The sequence below is a fragment of the Pristiophorus japonicus genome, chromosome 21, assembly GCF_044704955.1.
Source record: "Pristiophorus japonicus isolate sPriJap1 chromosome 21, sPriJap1.hap1, whole genome shotgun sequence".
NCBI lineage: Eukaryota > Metazoa > Chordata > Chondrichthyes > Pristiophoridae > Pristiophorus > Pristiophorus japonicus.
The window spans coordinates 57,900,192-57,923,930 of record NC_091997.1 but is presented as its reverse complement, the minus strand read 5'-3'; the positions used below and the strand labels follow the sequence as shown (position 1 = coordinate 57,923,930).

Sequence of the window (23,739 nt, the reverse complement as noted above, 5' to 3'; positions counted from 1 at the left end):
AGAGGGGATCTCATAGAAACATATAAAATTCTGACGGGACTGACAGGTTAGATGCGGGAAGTATATTCTCGATGTTGGGGAAGTCCAGAACTAGGGTACATAGTCTTAGGATAAGGGGTAAGCCATTTAGGACTGAGATGAGAAGAAACTTCTTCACTCAGAGAGTTGTTAACCTGTGGAATTCCCTGCCGCAGAGAGTTGTTGATGCCAGTTCATTGGATATATTCAAGAGGGAGTTAGATATGGCCCTTACGGTTAAGGGGATCAAGGGGTATGGAGAGAAAGCAGGAAAGGGGTACTGAAGGAATGATCAGCCAAGATATTATTGAATGGTGGTGCAGGCTCGAAGGGCCGAATGGCCTGCTCCTGCACCTATTTTCTATGTTTCTAAGATACCCAGAACTCTGGGCTGTGGCTGGACCCGTCAATTGAGCCAGGGTACTCCAAGAAGGTAACTTGACCCATCACAAAGTTACCTGCAATTGCTCCTGCTCCAGCTCTGATGGGAGCAACACTGAACCCAATCTGAACAGTCTGTGCAGCCATGAATCTCACAGCTGAGCCCAGGGTCCTGCTCCTTACTAGTATCAGAGGCAACTCCTGACCAGCAAATGCCCCCATTTGTTTATCTGAAGTGTGTGACGGAACAAAATCTGGCCCATGGGCTCGACAGAATGCCATCCCAAAGCTCGTTGGTAAATTCATCAACTGTGTGTTGTCCATTTGGATCAGAATTGCAAAATTCAGGGTTTGCTTCCTGCGTGGTAGAGAACCCAAACTACAACAGTTGAATCTGGGACTTGTCCTGTGTACAAGGCTTGTGCTCCCCAGGGTCTGGGTCTGGTGCAGTGTACAAGGGCTCCACACATTTATATCCAAATGTAAGTTTAATATTGATTGAATCTGAATAAATAACAATTCAGGTATAAAGAGATTTCATGCAGGGCAATAAATCCACCCCCTCCCTCCACTACGACACGATGGGCGTGAGGTTCAGGAACCGTTTGTCCGCACTCACGGGGGGGGAGGGGGGGGGGGCGACAGTGTGCCACACTCACGGGGGAGGGGGGGGGGGGACAGTGTGCCACACTCACGGGGGAGGGGGGGGGGGGACAGTGTGTCACACTCACGGGGGAGGGGGGGGGGGACAGTGTGTCACACTCACGGGGGAGGGGGGGGGGGGACAGTGTGCCACACTCACGGGGGAGGGGGGGGGGGGACAGTGTGTCACACTCACGGGGGAGGGGGGGGGGGGACAGTGTGCCACACTCACGGGGGAGGGGGGGGGGGGACAGTGTGTCACACTCACGGGGGAGGGGGGGGGGGACAGTGTGTCACACTCACGGGGGAGGGGGGGGGGACACAGTGTGCCGCACTCACGGGGGAGGGGGGGGGGACACAGTGTGCCACACTCACGGGGGAGGGGGGGGGGACACAGTGTGCCACACTCACGGGGGAGGGGGGGGGACAGTGTGCCGCACTCACGGGGGAGGGGGGGGGGGAACAGTGTGCCACACTCACGGGGGAGGGGGGGGGGACACAGTGTGCCACACTCACGGGGGAGGGGGGGGGGACACAGTGTGCCACACTCACGGGGGAGGGGGGGGGGGGACAGTGTGCCACACTCACGGGGGAGGGGGGGGGGACACAGTGTGCCACACTCACGGGGGAGGGGGGGGGGACACAGTGTGCCACACTCACGGGGGAGGGGGGGGGGACACAGTGTGCCACACTCACGGGGGAGGGGGGGGGGACACAGTGTGCCACACTCACGGGGGAGGGGGAGGGGGGGACAGTGTGCCACACTCACGGGGGAGGGGGGGGGGGGACAGTGTGCCACACTCACGGGGGAGGGGGGGGGGGACAGTGTGCCACACTCACGGGGGAGGGGGGGGGGACACAGTGTGCCACACTCACGGGGGAGGGGGGGGGGACACAGTGTGCCACACTCACGGGGGAGGGGGGGGGGACACAGTGTGCCACACTCACGGGGGAGGGGGGGGGGGGACAGTGTGCCACACTCACGGGGGAGGGGGGGGGGACACAGTGTGCCACACTCACGGGGGAGGGGGGGGGGACACAGTGTGCCACACTCACGGGGGAGGGGGGGGGGGGGACAGTGTGCCACACTCACGGGGGAGGGGGGGGGGACACAGTGTGCCACACTCACGGGGGAGGGGGGGGGGGACAGTGTGCCACACTCACGGGGGAGGGGGGGGGGGGACAGTGTGCTGCACTCACGGGGGAGGGGGGGGGGGGGGGGGACAGTGTGCCACACTCACGGGGGAGGGGGGGGGACAGTGTGCCACGCTCACGGGGGAGGGGGGGGGGACAGTGTGCCACACTCACGGGGGAGGGGGGGGGGGGAACAGTGTGCCACACTCACGGGGGAGGGGGGGGGGGGGACAGTGTGCCACACTCACGGGGGAGGGGGGGGGGACACAGTGTGCCACACTCACGGGGGAGGGGGGGGGGGACAGTGTGCCACACTCACGGGGGAGGGGGGGGGGGGGACAGTGTGCCACACTCACGGGGGAGGGGGGGGGGGGACAGTGTGCCACACTCACGGGGGAGGGGGGGGGGACACAGTGTGCCACACTCACGGGGGAGGGGGGGGGGACACAGTGTGCCACACTCACGGGGGAGGGGGGGGGGGACAGTGTGCCACACTCACGGGGGAGGGGGGGGGACAGTGTGCCACACTCACGGGGGAGGGGGGGGGGGACAGTGTGCCACACTCACGGGGGAGGGGGGGGGACAGTGTGCCACACTCACGGGGGAGGGGGGGGGGACACAGTGTGCCACACTCACGGGGGAGGGGGGGGGGGACAGTGTGCCACACTCACGGGGGAGGGGGGGGGGGACAGTGTGCCACACTCACGGGGGAGGGGGGGGGGACAGTGTGCCACGCTCACGGGGGAGGGGGGGGGGACAGTGTGCCACACTCACGGGGGAGGGGGGGGGGGGAACAGTGTGCCACACTCACGGGGGAGGGGGGGGGGGAACAGTGTGCCACACTCACGGGGGAGGGGGGGGGGACACAGTGTGCCACACTCACGGGGGAGGGGGGGGGGGGAACAGTGTGCCACACTCACGGGGGAGGGGGGGGGGGGAACAGTGTGCCACACTCACGGGGGAGGGGGGGGGGGAACAGTGTGCCACACTCACGGGGGAGGGGGGGGGGACAGTGTGCCACACTCACGGGGGAGGGGGGGGGGACACAGTGTGCCACACTCACGGGGGAGGGGGGGGGGGAACAGTGTGCCACACTCACGGGGGAGGGGGGGGGGGACAGTGTGCCACACTCACGGGGGAGGGGGGGGGGACAGTGTGCCACACTCACGGGGGAGGAGGGGACAGTGTGCCACACTCACGGGGGAGGGGGGGACAGTGTGCCACACTCACGGGGGAGGGGGGGACAGTGTGCCACACTCACGGGGGAGGGGGGGCGACAGTGCGCCGCACTCACGGGGGAGGGGGGGGGGGGGGACAGTGTGCCACACTCACGAGGGAGGGGGGGGGACAGTGTGCCACACTCACGGGGGAGGGGGGGGACAGTGTGCCACACTCACGGGGGGGTGGGGGGGGGGGGGCGACAGTGATCTGAAACCTCATGTCTTCAAGTAGATTAACAATGTTCAGGCGGTGATCCCGGGTCCACCGGAGCTGCTTCGATGGGCATTCACATTATTCAGCTTCATCAATACCACAGGCCTCGAGATCCCAGCTGACACTTGTACGTTTAGGACGTTGGCTGTTTATATAAAACAAATACAAAGAAAGACCATCGGCACGGAGCAGCCGCAGCACGTGCGTGGGGGCCACGGTCAGAAGTCCCAGTCCTCCATGTCCAGTTGCTCCAAGTTGGACACCAGTCCAGCCATCCCCCGCAGCTCGTGTGGGTGACTTCCTTCCAGGCCAGTCATGGGCATAACGGGTCGCAGCAGGTCTGGCAGCACCTCCACCACTCGTCGCTTCAGCTTATTGTGTGAAAAGACAATGAGTCAATGACCGGCAACAGCTCATAGTGCAATAGAGGTTAGCCGACAGAACCGGGGGCCGATAGAACCAGGGGCACCAGAGCAGCAACCCCTCCCGCCCCTCCTCCCCCCCGACGGGCCACCGCCCCCTCCTCGCCGCCACCGCCCGCCACCCCCCCCGCCCCAGCGTAGGAATCCCTTACTAAGTTAACAGCAAAGGGCCTGCAGTGCCTCAGGAGTGGGTGTGATTGTGACCCTGAGGAGTGACAAGTTATATTCACGTTGCAATGCATTTTTAAAAACTCAGTAGCTGGAGTGCCCATGAGACTGGAACAGAAATATGTTGTACACCAGCTCCACCTTGCAACTGGAGAGAGAACTTCACTACTTCCTCCCTCCCTGGTCTCCCATTATTCCATGCAGCCCATCAAAAGGGCGGCAACTCACTAGAAGCCTCAGAGAAAACAATCCTCAAACTCTAGAACCTCCTCGACTCCACCCCCCGAATAAAAGGATCCTTGGGTCCGTAAGTCAGGGTGTGGGGTAACAGGCGAACTGAATATATGAAGGGGAGAATTTCACCATTTAATAAATGCACCATGCACGTACCTGCTTCACAAACGAATGGTTGAGTAATGCGCTGGCGGATGGTCTATAAAGAACACACAAGGACAAGAGTCAGAGTGCTGCAGCAAACAGCATCAATTACAGCAATAGTACAGCGAGGTCAATGCAAATCCACCAGTGAGATTGGTAAAATGCTTCTGGCGCAGTTGGTAAAGGCAGTGGTGGGTAGCAGTCACACAGACCAGAGGGTTCCTGCTTCAATCCCCGCCCCGTGTTGAGTTGGTCAATCTCAGCCAGGTGCTACAATTAGCCTCAGTGCCCACGGGCTGGGGAGGGGCAAATCAGCCCAGGGTGACCCAGGTCGGAAAGTGAGCAAGTTGACATTAGGATCAGACTTGACTTTGATTGTCCTGGAATAATAAGCACCCCAGCTCACACATGGAGATTGGCCAGTCGGCTGAAGTACATCAGAGAATGTGACGAGGAGCTGTGCAGGACATCGGCCCAACCCAGCCCAGGGATACTGCAGGATATCTGCCCCAACCCAGCCCAGGGACACTGGCCCAAACCAGCCCAGACACTGCAGGACACTGGCCCAACCCAGCCCAGGGAGTGTGCAGGACATGTGCAGGATATTGTCCCAACCTAGACCAGGGACACAAAGGCGAATGCCAATTGAGATCAGTCAATTGAGCAGCAGACTGGAAATCAAACCTAGCACCTACTGGACTGTATCTCGGAACTACATTGGCAGTTTGTTTGCACACTCGGCCAGCTCTGTAATCAAAATAAAAGAATATCTAATGATTAACATCTCTGCAGTCGAATGGTAAGAGATGGGTGACTGGACTGCACACTGGCCTTTCACCAGAGTTCCAATCCAGCCCAGACTGATGAGATGAAAGTCTCCTCTCTGTTGGCTTTAAGGGTCCTACACAAAATGAGCTTGGTTTGTAGTGGACAGGGCCACACAGCACTGACAATCTCAGTCACAGGGTGGTTGATGTGGAAGGTGGAAAGGGACACATTGGTGCAGTACAGGGCACTTCTCTGGCCGAGACACAGCGTTGGTACAGAGTAGCGGGAGCTTCACTCTGCATCCAACACGTTCCATCTGACCTAGGGCTGCTCAATATCGGATTGCTCAAATGGAGAGGGTTCAATTCTCCGGCATTTATAAGCACAAATTTATTTTCACAAATAGATTCATTTTGTGACTGAAATCCTGCCTGAAACAGCTTTCATACTGAACCCACCTCTGCTCAGGCTCCCGCTGTAAGCACAATTCCACAAAATTGTGGAAAAGCCCAGAGAAGGTCCTGTTGTATGGATGCTGCACCTGTTCCCCGTTTGTTGTTCGCATGCCACAAGTAGCAGAGCCTTCCACGATGCCGGAATCCACCGCTGACTGAGAGTTGGTCATTAAGAGTTCCTCCTCGGGGATAGTCGTGGTGTCCAGCAGGCAGGGCACTGTGCCATTCAACTTTTCCAGCAACATCTGAGGAGAGCAGAACCGCACAAATAAGAGCATTCTCTGCAATCTAAACCCAGATACGAACAAAACACAATGAATTCGGTCCTCTACACAAGGTGATGCAGAGGAACATCCTAAATACTGCATGTAATTAAATATGGACATCACTCACAGGCCACATGACACAAGATTTCTGCATTGCACAATGTATGGGCTCAGGAGCTGGAGATCCCTGAATTCACATTTGTCCATCTTTTCCTTCAATTTTGCCAATATCCTCAAACAATGAAGCAGTCCATGCCCACATGCAGCAAGACCTGGATGACAAGCCAGAGTCTAACCTCTGCCCCTTGACATTCACCATTACCATCATTGAATCCCCCACCATCAACATCCTGGGGGTCACCATAGACTAGAAACTTAACTGGACCAGCCACATAAATACTGTGGCCACGAGAGCAGGTCAGAGGCTGGGTATTCTGCGGCGAGTGTCTCTCCTCCTGACTCCCCAAAGCCTTTCCACCATCTACAAGGCACGTGTGATGGAATACTCCCCACTTGCCTGGATGAGTGCAGCTCCAACAACACTCGAGAAGCTCGACACCATCCAGGACAAAGCAGCCCGCTTGATCGGCACCCCATCCATCACCTTCAACATTCACTCCCTCCACCACCGGCGCACCGTGGCTGCAGTGTGTACCGTCTACAAGATGCACTGTAACAAATCGCCAAGGTTTCTTCGGCAGCACCTCCCAAACCCGCAACCTCTACCATCCAGAAGGAACAGGGCAGCAGGTGTGTGGGAACACCACCACCTCAGTTCCCCTCCAGGTTACACACCATCCTGACTTGGAAATATATCGCCGTTCCTTCATCGTCGCTGGGTCAAAATCCTGGAGCTCCCTCCCTACAGCACTGTGGGAGCACCTTCACCACACGCACTGCAGCGCTTCAGGAAGGCGGCTCACCACCTTCTCAAGGGCCATTAGGAATGGGCAATAAATGCTGGCCTTGCAGCGACATCCTCTCTCCTCCCAGCTCTCTCTGGTCATTTTCCCAACTTTCTGCTGTTCTTTGCCTCTGCTTTCCTGCAGAAGACCAGAGGAGCAATTGGGGACAACTCAGAACTGTTTGCGCTGCTCGTTGCTGCTCTGCATGATTGGACAGAGTCAGTATTGAGTCCATCACCAGTCCCAAATTTCTCTCAGCCTCTCCTCTAGCTACTTCGACAACCTTTATGTCTCAAACTTTATTCCAATGCATCAGACTTCGCACTAATCTGTCCTGAATTTCTTCTGTCACTGTTCCTGAATCCAGGTCATTTACGCAGATCATACAGGGGGGGCACCCCCCCACTCTTTGCATTACTCCAAGACTGACATAATTCCCCTACCCGGTACCCTCTTACCTACCTCCAAATTTTATCAGGAATACCCACTGTTTTAACCCTTTCAGGAGGAATTTTGCAAAATAGCACATTAAACGGTAGGCCACTTAGAAGTGTAGACGAACAAAGGGACCTTGGAGTGCTTGTCCACAGATCCCTGAAAGTAGGCCAGGTGGACAAGGTAGTTAAGGCGGCATACGGAATGCTTGCCTTTATTGCCGAGGCATAGAATACAAGAGCAGGGAGATTATGCTTAAATTGTATAATACTCTGATTAGGCCACAGCTGGGAGTATTGCATGTAGTGCTGGTCGCCGTATTATAGGAAGGACGTGATTGCACTGAAGAGGGTGCAGAGATTTACGAGGATGCTGCCTGGAATGGAGAATCTTAGATATAAGGACAGATTGGATATGCTGGGTTCGTTCTCCTTGGAACAAAGGAGGCTGAGGGAAGACCTCATTGAGGTGTATAACATTTTGAGGGGCCTGGACACAGTGGATAGCAAGGGCCTATTTCCCTTGGTGGAAGGGTCAATTACGAGGGGGCATAGATTTAAGGTGGTTGGTGGATGGTTTAGAGGGGAGCTTTTGGTATGTACTTATCCTGCACGCTCAGTCATATATCCATCTGTCCTCAGCTGATGTTTTCTGGAGTACTGCCTCCACTCATTTGTTTAAACTGTTGTCCCACTTCCTTGAAATGAGTCAGTTAAAGTTTTTGTTTTAACCTGGTTTTGGTTTATTCCACATCATCCCGGTATGATCACCATTGCTCACGGGTGCCCGTGCTCCCAGCTTATCCCCAAAACAGTCAGAAAGGTGGTCATATTCTAGATCGCTTGGGCATTCCTACTTTATCTCTATTGTGTTCCTAACAGATGAGGCTGCACACAGGGAGGTTAAAGTAACAGTGACCTCAGTCTTTAATAAGACACTCCAGAGTGAGGAACAGGCCTTAGGGGCCAGCTTATATACAGTGCTCCCAAGGGATGCTGGGATCCCTTGGGACTTCAGGGGATGAGCTCCCTGGTGGCAGAACATGGGAGTGCATGTTTTACAGATACACAACAATCTCAGGTTGGCTAAAACCCCTCATTGCAATAATCTTTGTTTGTGCATCCCTTTCTTAACTGCTCATAGTGACCTCCTGGTTACTTTGACCTGCTGCTCTCTCGCAAACTCCATTACCATGGCTGCCTCTGCACGACACACTTCCAGCTAAAGTGTGTATTGGAAAGCTTCCCGGGTCGAATTCCTTTACCTCCCAGTCGTCTCTTGCATGTGGTGTTACTCCTTTCCTGTCACAAGATAATTATGGGTAAGCGAGTCCATTCAGCCCATCCACCCTGAAAGACCCCGTTCCTCGGTACAGCATCAGATTCCAAGGTTTTCAACTTCCACCGATCTACCTGGGGGCCTATTCCATCTGTTGATCACTCTTCAAATGAAGACAAGCTTCCTAATACTCGCCCTAGATTTGCCTTTAATGAATTTAAACTCTCCACTGTTCCACTCTCACAGTTTACTGTCATTTTCCAGATTTTTCTTTTCCGCACCTTTTACAATCTAGTGTAAGATCACCTCTCGGATATCTTCCTTCATGGATGAAGAGCCCAAATTTCTCCAGTCTTTCCTCCTAATTGAGATCTGCACGAGTTGGGATCAGCCTCATGGTCCTTCCCTGCGCAGTCTCCACTACCTGAATGTCTCCCTTATGTCTTGGTGACAGGAAATGGATGCAGTACACCATCCCGCCTGGCCAGTACACAGTTTGCTCACCACCTCCTCGGACATTAATTCTATAGATGTCGTCCTATAATTCAACATCCCATTGGTTGGCCATTTTCAGCAGTCTAAGACGGTTGTCTTTTTCACCTTAGCATTCATAGACAGACATGGGTTCATTTCCCCCCGCAATGTGTAGTACTTTACATCTGGCTGTATTAAACTGCAGTTCCAACTGTTCTGTGCACTTGTATATTGTCCAGCTCCATTTGTAATTTCTGAACAGCTTCCTTGTGCCTGTCCTCGGCACTCCGAGCCCCCGCTCCCCCCGGCACTCCGAGCCCCCCCCCACCCCTCCCGGCACTCCGAGCCCCTGCTCCCCCCCCCCCGAGCCCCTGCTCCCCCCCCCCCCCGAGCCCCCCCCCCACCCCCCCGGCACTCTGAACCTCCGCTCCCCCACCCGGCACTCCAAGCCACTCCCCCGCCCCCGAACCCCGCCCCGCCGGCACTCCGAGCCCCGCCACCCCCCCCCCATCCCGAGCCCTCCCTCTTGTCCCCATCTCGATAGTTACTACGTCATAGTTCCCAATTATCACAACAATCATAGTGGGTGCTTCTCGCACTCATTTACAAACATCACAATAGTTTACGCCTATCCTTCACATTATTCCTTTCTTATCTGGTCTCCCTACACGCCCAGCTGCTGTGCTCCTCCCATGGATAGTCTTTTCCCCATGGATACTCCCTTGCTCCAGTGTCGAGGGGCTTCTCACAATTACTCCCCCGAGCCCCCGGCCTCATCATAAGCATCAGGAAATGTACACTGACGACAGATGCGAGCCCCAGGGTTTTCCTGTAATTGTTCCTCCTATTCGCCCTACGACTGGTTCCCATTCCCCCAGCTCCTGGTGTGGAACACCTGCATCGTGTCTTCCAGAGACCTGTTCTCCCCGTCTATATTGCAGGGTGTAGCCAGCTGGTCCTGAGCTGCAGCAGAGCTGGTTTCCAGTCGTCTTGGTTAACCCTTGCCACTGGACAAGACCTCGCTCTGTCAAGCCCGTGCGGTGTGCAACGGTCACCCCATGTTAAAAAAATCCTCGCACACTCAGCTTCCACCCTTCAAGATTTAGTTTGGGACCTGGAATATTAGGTCCTTCACTGAAACACCTATGAACTCATCCCTTTTTGTCGTGGAAGCAAGTCATCCTCGATACGAGGGACTACCTATGATGAGCATTGCTCTCCTTCAGCAAGACGTCTTTTGCTGATATCCAGGAGATTCCCCATCCTGCACACATCACGAGTCTAGCTCTGGATCCCATCAATTCGACACACCCAGCTACTCCCCTGCCCTAGTGGTGATAATCTATGCCTGCCCCTCACCGGCACCGAAGGTCCAGCTCAATCTCTCAGTCACCTTTTACCGCCAGCCTCGTGGTAGCCTCACAGCACAGAGTCACAACATTGTAAAAATAGTGACTCTTAATGCCCCATGGCACTGAGTAGGGCATCAGACGCCACATCTTTACTGGGCTTGCTCATAAATTGAGGGCCATTCTTATCCAGTGGCCCACAGCCTGACCAGGTTGAGACTTTCAACTTACTTAAAACATTATTTAGAATTTAATCTTTAAATAATTAGTTACTTCAACTTTCCAGTCTTTGATGTGGAATTGTAATGGTTGTTTTGTGTTTGTTCTGGTAATCCTCGATCCAGTTAGCCTTGGGTAAATGCAAGCTCGTTCTAATCACGTGACATGCAACACATCAGGGTTAGCACAGATTAACTTTAATTTTATAAAATTCAAGGGATGTAGTCTGTGATTGAATTAAACGATACGTGTACCAAACGTTTATAATGCTCAACCTGCCAATGAACGCTTCCTTTATCCTTCTCCATAGCCTACTGAGCAATATAGCTAGATTTTAAAATGATCACTGTATTACCAAAACCCGTGACGTACCAGCCCCATGGTGCGGTCTGTGCCTATGATGGGGCAACGCTGGGTACACTATATCACACATACCTGAGTTGCAGGCATATTTTTGAAGGGAACATGTCCATTAGCGAGCTCGCAGGCAGTTATTCCCAGGCTGTAAATATCAGATTTGGCATCGTAACCCTGCAGATTCTACAGGAAGGATGGGAGCAAAAAGGTAACAGAGTATTTTAGTTAGCAGCTGCAAACATTCGAACAAAGCACCAACGCCAACTTTCCAAACCGTCAACGACCACACAGAAGGACGTAAACCAATGTGTGTGTAAACCTGTAGCCAGGTGGCAGGGCCAGGCACAGGAACTGGCTCACTCGACACAAAGGCTTACAGTCAGATTGCTGCGATGCAGTATAGGAAATGCTATTTCATCGGGCTCGGGCATGCATCGATTCCTCACCCCGCCCCACAATCCGACAACAATCCTGCTCCTGCTCACTGAAGACACGCACATGGATTTTCAACAGCAACCAGTCTGCCCTTTGAAACGTCAGGTTAATAAAACCATCTATCATTGAAATTCTGGTCAGAGGCCTTGACATCAACAGGGGCAGGTTGGGTTTCGCACGGGGGTGGGGTGGGGAGGGTATGAGAGAGACCCTGCTTGCTGTGGAGTTTTGACTTTAAACATGCTCCCCGGCCGGAAAGACTTGCATTTATATAGCGCCTTTCACGACCACCTTTACAGCCAGTGAAGTACCAAGGGAGTCAGCCTGATCGACAGACTTGGCTCTGTGTTGGGCGGGGAGCACTTCGGGGCAGGCCGCAGCCCCTGGAGCAGGTAGGGAGTCTACAGCAGCTAGTGGGAGTTTAGGCAGGGTTCCAGGAAAGGATGGGGAAGAAAGCACTCCTGCTCCTCCTGGGCCACAAGCAGTGCTGCAGGGCACTTTTCACCAAACCTGTCCTTGCCTCCCTTGAGTTGCCGGGTTTCTCGAGGCCTGAGAAACCCCGCTGTTCAGGGTTATACCTGTAAAGTAGGTTCAATGTGAGGCTCCCAGTCTTATTATATTTAAATGGCCCACCCGCCTCCTGGGAGCAGGTTGGCTGTCTGCCCTGCCTTGGTTAAACCTAGTAATGAGTGCATTGGAGTAGGGTTTTAACATCTTATCCGACCCCAGCCCAGCTGGTTTTTGGGGTTAAAATTACCCCCAGGGGGTTTTGTTACAATGCAAAAGTAACAAGAAGAATGTGCAACATTTAACCTGGAGCTAGGAAAGAGATTAAAAAACAGGACCTCAAAAGGTAGTAATCTCCGGATTACTCCCGGTGCCACACGCAAGTGAGTACAAAAATAGGAGGATAGAGCAGATGAACGCGTGGCTGGAGAGATGGTGCAGGAGGGAGGGCTTCAGATTCCTGGGGCATTGGGACCAGTTCTGGGGAAGGTGGGACCTATACAGGCCAGACGGGTTGCACCTCAACTGGGCTGGAAGCAATATCCTCGCGGGGAGGTTTGCTGGTGCTGTTGAGGAGGGTTTCAACTAATTTGGTAGGGGGATGGGCACTGGGATATTAGAAAGGGGAAATAAAGTGCTCAAAGGATTGGGGAGACAGAGAGCACTAAAGTAAGAAATGGTAAGGCATTAGGTCCAACTAAGAGAGAATATCAGATGGTCTAAGATGGGTTTAGTGACGGAGCTGGATATTCGGCCCATTTGTGCCTCGGTTGGTGCCCTGGCAGGGCGCTAAATGCTGCTTTTGGGCATTATGCCGGGTGTCCAGGATTTACCGCCCGGCCGGAAGATTCGGCTATTGGTTTGCGCCAGCGCAAAAACTTACCGCCCTGTCCTCCGTTTTTAGCGTGATGATAACATCAGTCATTGTGCAACGCTGCGCTAGCACCCTGGATTTAACGCCCGCCCCAGGAAACTCCTGAAAAGCCAGGCTGTCCCAGGGTGCAGCAGGCGGTATTGGCGGTGAATGGTGGGATGAGGATCCGACATCGCAGGTCACATTGACTACAACAGTTGTGCACATAACGCTGTGAGACGCTCCAACTTGCAAATTTCACTTTTATCTGCCATTACAGTGGCCTTACAACTTCAGAGAGAGAATGTAATGGGGGCATTACTAGTTTGCCAGAACATCATGCCCCAATGTATCGCCAGGCGGTGTCAAGCTAGAGGAAGGACTCTTGGCCATGTCGGCCCATGGATGATGAGAAGCCGAAGACATCCGGGAAAGAGGGCTTAACCCCCACTGGTTTACAGGCACCAACGATCAGACTTCGAGCTCTCGGAGGAGCAGTGTGTGAGAAGGAAGTGCTGACAGAGATATACCATCTCCTGCAGGCAGAACGATGCCTGCACCACTCTGGAGGCAGCCTTTAATACTCCCCTCAACAGGTATCCACATTCATTGTGGTGTGCTGCATGTTGCACAGCTTGGCCACCACAAGGGGCTAGGCATTGCCCGTGGGGATTGCAGGCACACATCAGGAGGAGGAGGATGACGAAGAGGAGTCTGGTAAGGCCCCCCATGGATAGCCCCCCCATTCACGGAGGAGGCAGCGTGGAGATGCTGCCGGACCAACACTCGCTCATCGCCAGCTCGCAATGGACCGGCTCCTCAATGGAGAAACTGAGGGATGGAGCTAATCCTGGACATGCTGTGTGCCCCATAAAGACACGTCTCTGGTGAACGTTGGAATGATGCACAAGACACCAATGGCAAATGATGTCATAAATTTTTCTGCAACAAAGTCACAAAATCTCCCCCCATCAAAATAAAACCATACAATGTACAACGTTATGTTGCAGGGCACTAAACAACAATGAAACTTCTTTACCGCCGCAAGTTTCGGCTCGGGTGCACAAAGTCCGTTGTGTAACGCCTGACTTAACGCCACGCTCCTCCAACTTGCATTTTCGCCGCAACTTGCAGTCGGAGGTGCAAACTATTTTCAGGTGCGAACTTTAACACGCCGAAATCCAAAAAGCTCAAAATCCAGCCCTATGTATGTGAACACATGAAGCATCGTAAACAAGTTGAGCTGCAGGCACAAATAGCCACATGGGAATATGATGTTGTGGCGATAACTGAGACCTGGCTCAAAAACGGGCAGGATTGGGTATTAATTATTCCTGGTTATAAGATGTTCAGGAAAGATAGGGAAGGAAAGATCGGAGGTGGTGTGGCAGTATTGATTAAGGAGAATGTTTCAATGCTGGAGAGAGAGGATGTCCTGGAGGGGTCAAGGATGGAATCTAAATGGCTAGAGTTAAGAAATAATAGAGGTGCCATTACACTACTAGGTGTATTCTATAGAGTAGTAATAATGGGGCTTTCAACTATCCTAATATATACTGGGATCATAATAGTGTAAAGGGCAGAGAGGGGGAAGAATTTCTGCAGTGTGTTCAGGAGAACTTTCTGGATCAGTATGTTTCCGGCCCGACGAGGGAGGAGGCATTGCTGGATCTGGTTCTGGAGAATGAGGTGGGTCAGGTGGAGCAAGTGTCAGTAGGGGAACATTTAGGGAACAGTGATCATAGTATCATAAGGTTTAGATTAGCTATGGAAAAGGACAGGGAGCAATCTAGGGTATAAATGTTTAACTGGGGGATGGCCAATTTCAGTGGGCTGAGAACGGATCTGGCCCGGGTAAACGTGAATCAAAGATTGGCAGGCAAAACTGTAGTGGAACAATGGGCTGCCTTTAAAGAGGAAATAGTTCGGATACAGTCGAGGTACATTCCTACAAGGGGGAAAGGTAGGGCCACTAAAGTCAGAGCTCCCTGGACAACCAGAGAGAATATGATGCAGAAAAAGAGCCTGTATGCAAATACATCTGAGAATCAGGATATATGGTGCAATGTCCAGAATCCGGAATTATCCGAAAACCAGACATTTTGCACATAGCTAATAGAGTCATCCGGAATTATTGTCCGGAATCCGGCCATTTTTAATGCGGCCAACAGTGGGGTGGGAGGAATAAGCAGGCTACTTACCGGTAAAAAGGGCAGCGCCGGAGGGGGCGGCCGGAAACCACGGGCAACGAAGCGCAGAGCAGCGGTGTGAATCGGCAAGGTCCAAAATCCAGCATGGATTCAGTGGAGGATTCCGGTTTTCAGACAATAAAATCAGTAGTCTGAAATCGGGAATCCTCGACCGGATTTTTCTCAAAACACGGCACGGATTTAGTCAAGGATTCCCGATTTCAGACTATTGATTTTCTTGTCTGAAATCCGGAAAAACCGATATGGATTTGGCCGAGGATTCCGGATTTCAGATGTTGTACCTGTTTATAGAAAGGTCAGAAGTAAAAAAGAAAAGAAAAGGAGCAAAGAGAAGGTATGACAATAGAAGGTCATCCAAAAGTCTTCGATAGGCATATAAATAGTAAACGGGTAGTAGGAGGAGGGGTGGGCCGATTGGGGACCAAAAAGGAGACCGACACATGCAGACGGAGGTACTAAATGAGTACTTTGCATCTGTCTTCACTAAGAAAGAAGATGCTGCCATCGACAGTGAAGGCGGAGGTAGTGGAGACACTGGTTAGGATAAAAATTGATAAAGAGGTACTAGAAAGGCTGACTGTACTTAAAGTAGATAAATCACCAGGGGCAGATGGGATGCATCCTAGGATGCTGAGGGAATTGAGGGCGGAAATCACGGAGGTACTGACCATAATATTCCAATCCTCCATAGATACGGGGTGGTGCATGAGGACTGGAGAATTGCAAATGTTACACCATTGTTCAAAAAAACGGTGTAAAGACAAACCCAGCAACTACAGGCCAGTCAGTTTAACCTCGGTAGTGGGGAAGCTTTTAGAAACAGTAATCAGGGACAACATTAACAGTTATTTGGACAAGTGTGGATTAATTAAGGAAAGCCAGCATGGATTTGTTAAAGGAAAATTGTGTTTAATGCAACTTGATCGAGGTGTTTGATGAGGTAACAGAGAGGGTTGATGAGGGCAATATGGTTGACGTGGCGTACATGGATTTCCAAAAGGTGTTTGATAAAGTGCCACATAATAGGCTTGCCAGCAAAGTTGAAGTCCATGGAATAAAAGGGACAGTGGCAGCATGGATATGGAATTGTCTCTGACAGGAAACAGAGAGTAGTGGTGAACGGTTGTTTTTTGGACTGGAGGAAGATGCACAGTGGTGTTCCCAGGGGTCGGTACGAGGCCCCACTGCTTTTCTTGATATATATTAATGACTTGGACGCGCGTGTAAAGGGCACAATTTCAAAATTTGCAGATTTGCAGATTACTCAAAACATGGAAGTATAGTGTAGTGAAGAAGTGGGTGGCTCTGCTGCACAGGAGGGCAGGAAAAAGAGTGAGAGAGCTATAGTGGTAGGGGATTCTATTGTAAGGGGAATAGAAAGACGCTTCTGCAGCTGCAAACGAGACTCCAGGATGGTATGATGCCTCCCTGGTGCAAGGGTCAAGGATGTCTGGAGCGGCTGCACGACATTTTGAAGGGGGAGGGTGAACAGCCAGGTGTCATGGTGCATATAGGTGCCAATGATATCGATAAAAAACGGGATGAGGTCCTACAAGACGAATTTAGGGAGCTAGGAGCTAAATTAAAAAGTAGGACCTCAAAGGTAGTAATCTCAGGATTGTTACCAGTGCCACGTGCTAGTCAGAGTAGGAATCGCAGGATAGCTCAGATGAATACGTGGCTTGTGCAGTGGTGCAGAAGGGAGGGATTCAAATTCTTGGGGCATTGGAACGGTTCTGGGGGAGGTGGCACCAGTACAAACCGGACGGTCTGCACCTGGGCAGGACTGGAACCAATGTCCTAGGGGGAGTGTTTGCCAGTGCTGTTGGGGAAGGGTTAAACTAATATGGCAGGGGGATGGGAACCTATGCAGGGAGACAGAGGGAAGTAGAATGGGGGCAGAAGCAAAAGATAGAAAGAAGAAAAGTAAAAGTGGAGGGCAGAGAAACACAAAGCAAAAAGCAAAAAGCACATTACAGCAAAATTCTAAAGGGGCAAAGTGTGTTAAAAAGACATGCCTGAAGGCTCTGTGCCTCAATGCGAGGAGTATTCGTAATAAAGTGGACGAATTAACTGCGCAGATAGCTGTTAACGGATATGATGTAATTGGCATCAAGGAGACATGGCTCCAGGGTGACCAAGGCTGGGAACTCAACATCCAGGGGTATTCAACATTCAGGAAGGATAGGCAGAGAGCAAAAGGAGGTGGGGCGGTGTTGCTGGTTAAAGAGGAAATTAACGCAATAGTAAGGAAAGACATTAGCTTGGATGATGTGGAATCGTTATGGGTGGAGCTACGGAATACCAAAGGGCCGAAAACGCTAGTGGGAGTTGTGTACAGAACACTAAACAGTAGTAGTGAGGTTGGTGACACCATCAAACAAGAAATTAGGGATGCGTGCAATAAAGGTACAGCAGTTATCATGGACGGCTTTAATCTACATATAGATTGGGCTAACCAAACTGGTAGCAATGCGGTGGAGGAGGATTTCCTGGAGTGTATTAGGGATGGTTTTCTAGACCAATATGTCGAGGAACCAACTAGAGGGCTGGCCATCCTAGACTGGGTGATGTGTAATGAGAAGGGTCTAATTAGCAATCTTGTTGTGCGAGGCCCCTTGGGAAATATGGCAGAATTCTTTATTAAGATGGAGAGTGACAGTTAATTCAGAGACTAGTGCTCTGAACTTAAGGAAAGGTAACTTCGATGGTATGAGACGTGAATTGGCTAGAATAGACTGGCGAATGATACTTAAAGGGTTGATGGTGGATAGGCAATGGCAAACATTCAAAGATCACATGGATGAACTTCAACAATTGTACATCCCTGTCTGGAGTAAAAATAAAACGGGGAAGGTGGCTCAACCGTGGCTAACAAGGGAAATTAAGGATAGTGTTAAATCCAAGGAAGAGGCATACAAATTGGCCAGAAAAAGCAGCAAACCTGAGGACTGGGAGAATTTTATAATTCAGCAGAGGAGGACAAAGGGTTTAATTAGGAGGGGGAAAATAGAGTATGAGGGGAAGCTTGCTGGGAACATAAAAACTGACTGCAAAAGCCTCTATAGATATGTGAAGAGAAAAAGATTATTGAAGACAAACGTAGGTCCCTTGCAGTCAGATTCAGGTGAATTTATAATGGGGAATAAAGAAATGGCAGACCAGTTGAACAAATACTTTGGTTCTGTCTTCACAAAGGAAGACACAAATAACCTTCTGGAAATACTAGGGGACCGAGGGTCTAGTGAGAAGGAGGAACTGAAGGAAATCCTTATTAGGCGGGAAATTGTGTTAGGGAAATTGATGGGATTGAAGGTTAATAAATCCCCGGGGCCTGATAGTCTGCATCCCAGAGTACTTAAGGAAATGGCCCTAGAAATAGTGGATGCATTGGTGATCATTTTCCAACAGTCTATCGACTCTGGATCAGTTCCTATGGACTGGAGGGTAGCTAATGTAACACCACTTTTTAAGAAAGGAGGGAGAGAGAAAACGGGTAATTATAGACCGATTAGCCTGACATCAGTAGTGGGGAAAATGTTGGAATCAAGTATTAAAGATGAAATAGCAGCACATTTGGAAAGCAGTGACAGGACCGGTCCAAGTCAGCATAGATTTATGAAAGAGAAATCATGCTCGACAAATCTTCTAGAATTTTTTGAGGATGTAACTGGTAGAGTGCACAAGGGAGAACCAGTGGATGTGGTGTATTTGGACTTTCAAAAGGCTTTTGACAAGGTCCCACACAAGAGATTGGTGTGCAAAATTAAAGCACATGGTATTGGGGGTAATGTACTGACATGGATAGAGAACTGGTTGGCAGACAGGAAGCAGAGAGTCGGGATAAATGGGTCCTTTTCAGAATGGCAGTAACTAGTGGGGTGCCACAGGACTCAGTGCTGAGACCCCATCTATTTACAATATACATTAATGATTTAGATGAAGGAATTGAGTGTAATATCTCCAAGTTTGCAGATTACACTAAGCTGGGTGGCGGTGTGAGCTGTGAGGAGAATGATAAGAGGCTGCAGGGTGATTTGGACAGGTTAAGTGAGTGGGCAAATGCATGGGAGATGCAGTATAATGTGGATAAATGTGAGGTTATCCACTTTGGTGGCAAAAACACGAAGGCAGAATATTATCTGAATGGCGGCAAATTAGGAAAAGGGGAGGTGCAACGAGACCTGGGTGTCATGGTACATCAGTCATTGAAAGAAGGCATGCAGGTACAGCAGGCGGTGAAGGCGGCAAATGGTATGTTGGCCTTCATAGCTAGGGGATTTGAGTATAGGAGCAGGGAGGTTTTACTGCAGTTGTACAGGCCTTAGTGAGGCCTCACCTGGAATATTGTGTTCAGTTTTGGTCTCCTAATCTGAGGAAGGACGTTCTTGCTATTGAGGGAGTGCAGCGAAGATTCACCAGACTGATTTCCGGGATGGCAGGACTGACATATGAGGAGAGACTGGATCGACTGGGCCTGTATTCACTGGAGTTTAGAAGGATGAGAGGGGATCTCATAGAAACATATGAAATTCTGATGGGACTGGACAGGTTAGATGCAGGAAGAATGTTCCCGATGTTGGGAAAGTCCAGAACCAGAGGACACAGTCTTAGGATAAGGGGTAAGCCATTTAGGACTGAGATGAGGAGAAATTTCTTCACTCAGAATTGTTAACCTGTGGAATTCCCTGCCGCAGAGAGTTTTTGATGCCAGTTCATTGGATATATTCAAGAGCGAGTTAGATATGGCCCTTACAACTAAAGGGATCAAGGGGTATGGAGAGAAAGCAGGAAAGGGGTACTGAGGGAATGATCAGCCATGATCTTATTGAATGGTGGTGCAGACTCGAAGGGCCAAATGGCCTACTCCTGCACCTATTTTCTAAGTTTCTATGTTTCTAAGAGAGTGATAGACTTCAGGAAGACATAGGCTGATGAAATGGGCAAACACATGGCAGATGACATTTTAATACAGAAAAGTGTGAAGTGATATTCTTTCTACCAAAATGTGAGAGGCAATATAAACTAAATGGTACAATCCTAAAAGGGGTGCACGGTATGTGTGCATAAATCGTGGAAAGTGGCACGGCAGGTTGAGAAAGCAGTTGAAAAAGCTTACAGGATCCTGGGCTTCATAAATAGAGGAAGAGAGTACAAAAGTGTGGAAATTATGATGAACCTGTATAAAACACTGGTTTGGCCCCAACTAGAGTACTGTATTGTGTCCATTTGAGAAAGCCTTAGAGAGGGTGCAGAAAAGATTTACGAGAATGATTCCAGGAATGAGGGACTTCAATTATGTTGATAGACTGGAGAAGCTGGGGTTGTTCTCCTTGGAGGAGAGAAGATTGAGAGGAGATTTGATCGAGGTGTTCAAAATCATGAGGGATCTGGACAGAGTAGACAGAGACTATTCCCATTGGTCGAGAACCAGAGGACACAGATTTAAAGTGATTGGCAAAGAACCAAAGGCGATGCAAAAGACAACTTTTTTACGCAACGAGTGGTTAGGATCTGGAAAGCATGGCCTGAGAGGGTGGTGGAGGCAGACTCAATCACGGCTTTCAAGAATTGGATAAGTATCTGAAGGGGAAAAAATGCAGGGCTACAGGGAAAGTGCGGGGGAGTAGAACTAGCCGATAGTCGGCACATGCTTGATGGGCCGAATGGCCTTCTGTGCTGTAACCATTCTGTGATTCTTGGTACATTTCTGGAGATTTCTTTGTGGAAAGGATAGTATTCCTTCATGCTGTATTCCAACATACAGGCTAAGGGCAGATACTTCCCCTTCCCCTCATCAGCGTGGTAAGGGGCCCCACTAGTTCAGGAACGAACTTTCCACTACACACCATTCTGACTTGGAAATATATCACCGTTCCCTCATCGTCACTGGGTCAAAATCCTGGAACTCCCTCCCTAACAGCATTGTGGGAGCACCTTCACCACACTGACTGCAGCGATTCAAGAAGGCGGCTCACCATCACCTTCTCCAGGGCAACTAGGGATGGTTATAAATGCTCGCCTTGGCAGCAATATCCACATCCTGAGATTGAATTTTTAAAAAACTCCACACTCGCACTTCTCTTCCCAGAACCAGTAACCAACTACAAACAAGCATGCTGCATCTCGACACCCTGAGTATAAGGGCACCACACTCCAGTCCAAGAGCAGCAAGGGTATTAACTCAAGCTTGGTTTCTTATCCAGAGGTTGCAGGAACCCCCAAGTTTGGAGCTGAAGGCCTGCTTTCTTGCACTGAATCATCTAGCAGGAAATATCTGTGCAAAGTCCATAGGGTTCCTGGCACAAACTCGAGTTCTGCCGCATCTGGTCAGCACACTTTGTGATGGTCCTTGACAGGGTGCAGAGGAGGTTTACCAGAATGGTTCCAGTGATGAAGGATTTGAGCTACAAGGTTAGGTTGGAGAAGATGGGGTTGCTCTCCTTGGAGCAAAGCAGGTTGAAGGGAGATTTGATAGAGGTGTACAAGATTATGACGGGTTTGGATAAGGTCGACAGAGAAAGGCTGTTCCCATTAGCTGATGGTACAAGGACTAGGGGACACAGATTTAAGGTTTTGGGCAAGCATTACAGGGGGGGGTTGTGAGGAAGAACTTTTTTACGCAGCGAGTGGTAATGACCTGGAACTTGCTGCCGACGAGGGTGGTGGAAGAGGAGACGATCAATGATTTCAAAAGGAAACTGGATAGGCTCTTGAGGGAGATAAAGTAGCAGGGCTATGGGGATAGAGTGGGGAATGGGACTGACTGGATTGCTGTACAGAGAACCGGCATGGACGAGATGGGCTGAATGGCCTCCTTCTGTAACGTTATGACTGTATGACAAGATGGGGCATCATCTATTGAACTGGCTGACTAACGACACAAGTTCTCTCGGCAGGGGCCGATTACCACCAGGGGGCTTCCTGGATTACTCCGCAGGATAACGATTCATTCAGATAGGCTGCTTTAAACAGTTAAGTTAAACTTATTTCAACATTCACTAGCAAATAATAACCACACAGAGTTATCAGATGCGGCTGATTTTGCTCTACTCTTTCGGTACGGTACTGGCAAGATTATAAACATAACCCAAAGCAACACACACACAAATCAGAAACTTTTGACACTTTGGGGGAACTCTCAACCCTGAAAGTTGCATATTCAGAACAGCAGCAGATTTTTGAGAGCAGGTCAAGCTACATCTCCTCTCTATAAATGGTGTCCACCTCGTGTACAATAAATGCACCAGGGCCAGCCTGGTCACTATACGACACGCCCCAGAGGTCTCAGAGCTATCCGTCACTCTGTCGTTTGGTTCCAGCTGGTGTGGGCTCACCTGTTGCAGCAGCTCGGGGCTCAGCCAGGGCAGTATTTTAACGCTGTATTTGGGGAAGTCATGGACCACGCGTTGCCGCTGCCCATGGCTGATCATACTGAAAATACTGCGCAGTCCCGATAAATAAACCTGCCCATCGGACGATATTAGAATATGACTTGCTTGAACACTCCTGAAAGAAAGGAAATACGTTGATTATTTCACCATAATGTAAATGCAGAGTAAAACAGACAGTCATGTCGAGAGACTGGTGTTGTTCTCCTTTAAGCAGAAAAGGTTAAGCAGAGATTTAATAGAGGTTCAAATTCATGAAGGGATTTGATAGGGTTAATAAGGAGAAACTGTTTCCACTGTCAGAAGGGTCGGTGACCACAGGTCACGGGTTTAAGGTCGTTGGCAAAAGACCAGAGGGGAGAGAAGAATTTGTTTTGAAACGAGCGAATTGTTGTGATTTTGAATGCACTGCTGAAAAGAGCAGTGGAAGCAGATTCAATGGCAACCTTCAAAGGGAACTGGATAACGGATAACTATTTGGGGAAGAAAGTGCAGGGGCCATGTGGAACGAGCTGGGGGTGGGAGGAAAATTGGACCAGATGGATTGCCCTACCAAAGAGCCGGACTCTTTCTGTGCTGTGAGATTCTATGACTCTCAGTGCCGCCTAACCAAGAGATGAAAGGCCTCCCCCAAAACCTCTCTCTTCAACCAGTTATCCCAGTTGGTGTAACACACCTTGTTACATTAATTAAGTGCAAGTTACTGTTGTCATATAGACCAGAAAGTTTTCAGTTAGGTAATCTCTGCAGGGGAGCAGTTGGGGAATTACACTTATTTTATTATATTAAGGTATAAGCAATAACCAGGGGACATAGATTTAAAATAACTGATAGAAGGGTTAGAGGGGAGTTGAGGAGAACTTTCTTCACCCAGAGGGTGGTGAGGGTCTGGAACTCACTGTCTGAAAAGGTGGTAGAGGCAGAAACTCTCACCACATTTAAAAAATACTTGGATGTGCACTTAAAGTGCCGTAACCTACAGGGTTACGGACCCAGAGCTGGAAAGTGGGATGAGGCTGGAGAGCTCTTTGTCGGCCGGCGCGGGCACAATGGGCCAAAAAATTCCTCCTTCTGCGCTGGAAATTTCTATGGTTCTATTAAATAGCTTACCGAGCATGATGATTGGTTCTGAGTAAACCATGTGCTCAGCTCATGCACACTGGGAAGTTATAGATTGGAGGGGGGGGGGCACACTGGGACGTTATAGATTGGGGGGGGGGGGGGCACTGATATTATAGATTGGTTGGGTGGGGGGGGGGG

At 50.8% G+C, this 23,739-nt stretch overlaps 1 protein-coding gene across 8 annotated transcripts in view; it reads right to left on the bottom strand.

Moving 5' to 3' along the window:
- Positions 1–3,319: 3,319 nt before the first annotated feature.
- The window catches only part of strada (STE20 related adaptor alpha), a 61,905-nt gene continuing 41,485 nt past the window's right edge, over positions 3,320–23,739 (bottom strand). For all 8 annotated transcript variants that reach the window (XM_070864809.1, XM_070864810.1, XM_070864815.1 and 5 more), the window contains 5 exons: positions 22,426–22,597; positions 11,162–11,266; positions 5,804–6,045; positions 4,590–4,632; positions 3,320–3,980 (listed from right to left, as the gene is read on the bottom strand). In XM_070864809.1, coding sequence (XP_070720910.1) covers positions 3,828–3,980; positions 4,590–4,632; positions 5,804–6,045; positions 11,162–11,266; positions 22,426–22,597 — 715 coding nt within the window. In that variant the 3' untranslated portion in view covers positions 3,320–3,827. The remainder of the gene's footprint in view (positions 3,981–4,589; positions 4,633–5,803; positions 6,046–11,161; positions 11,267–22,425; positions 22,598–23,739) is intronic.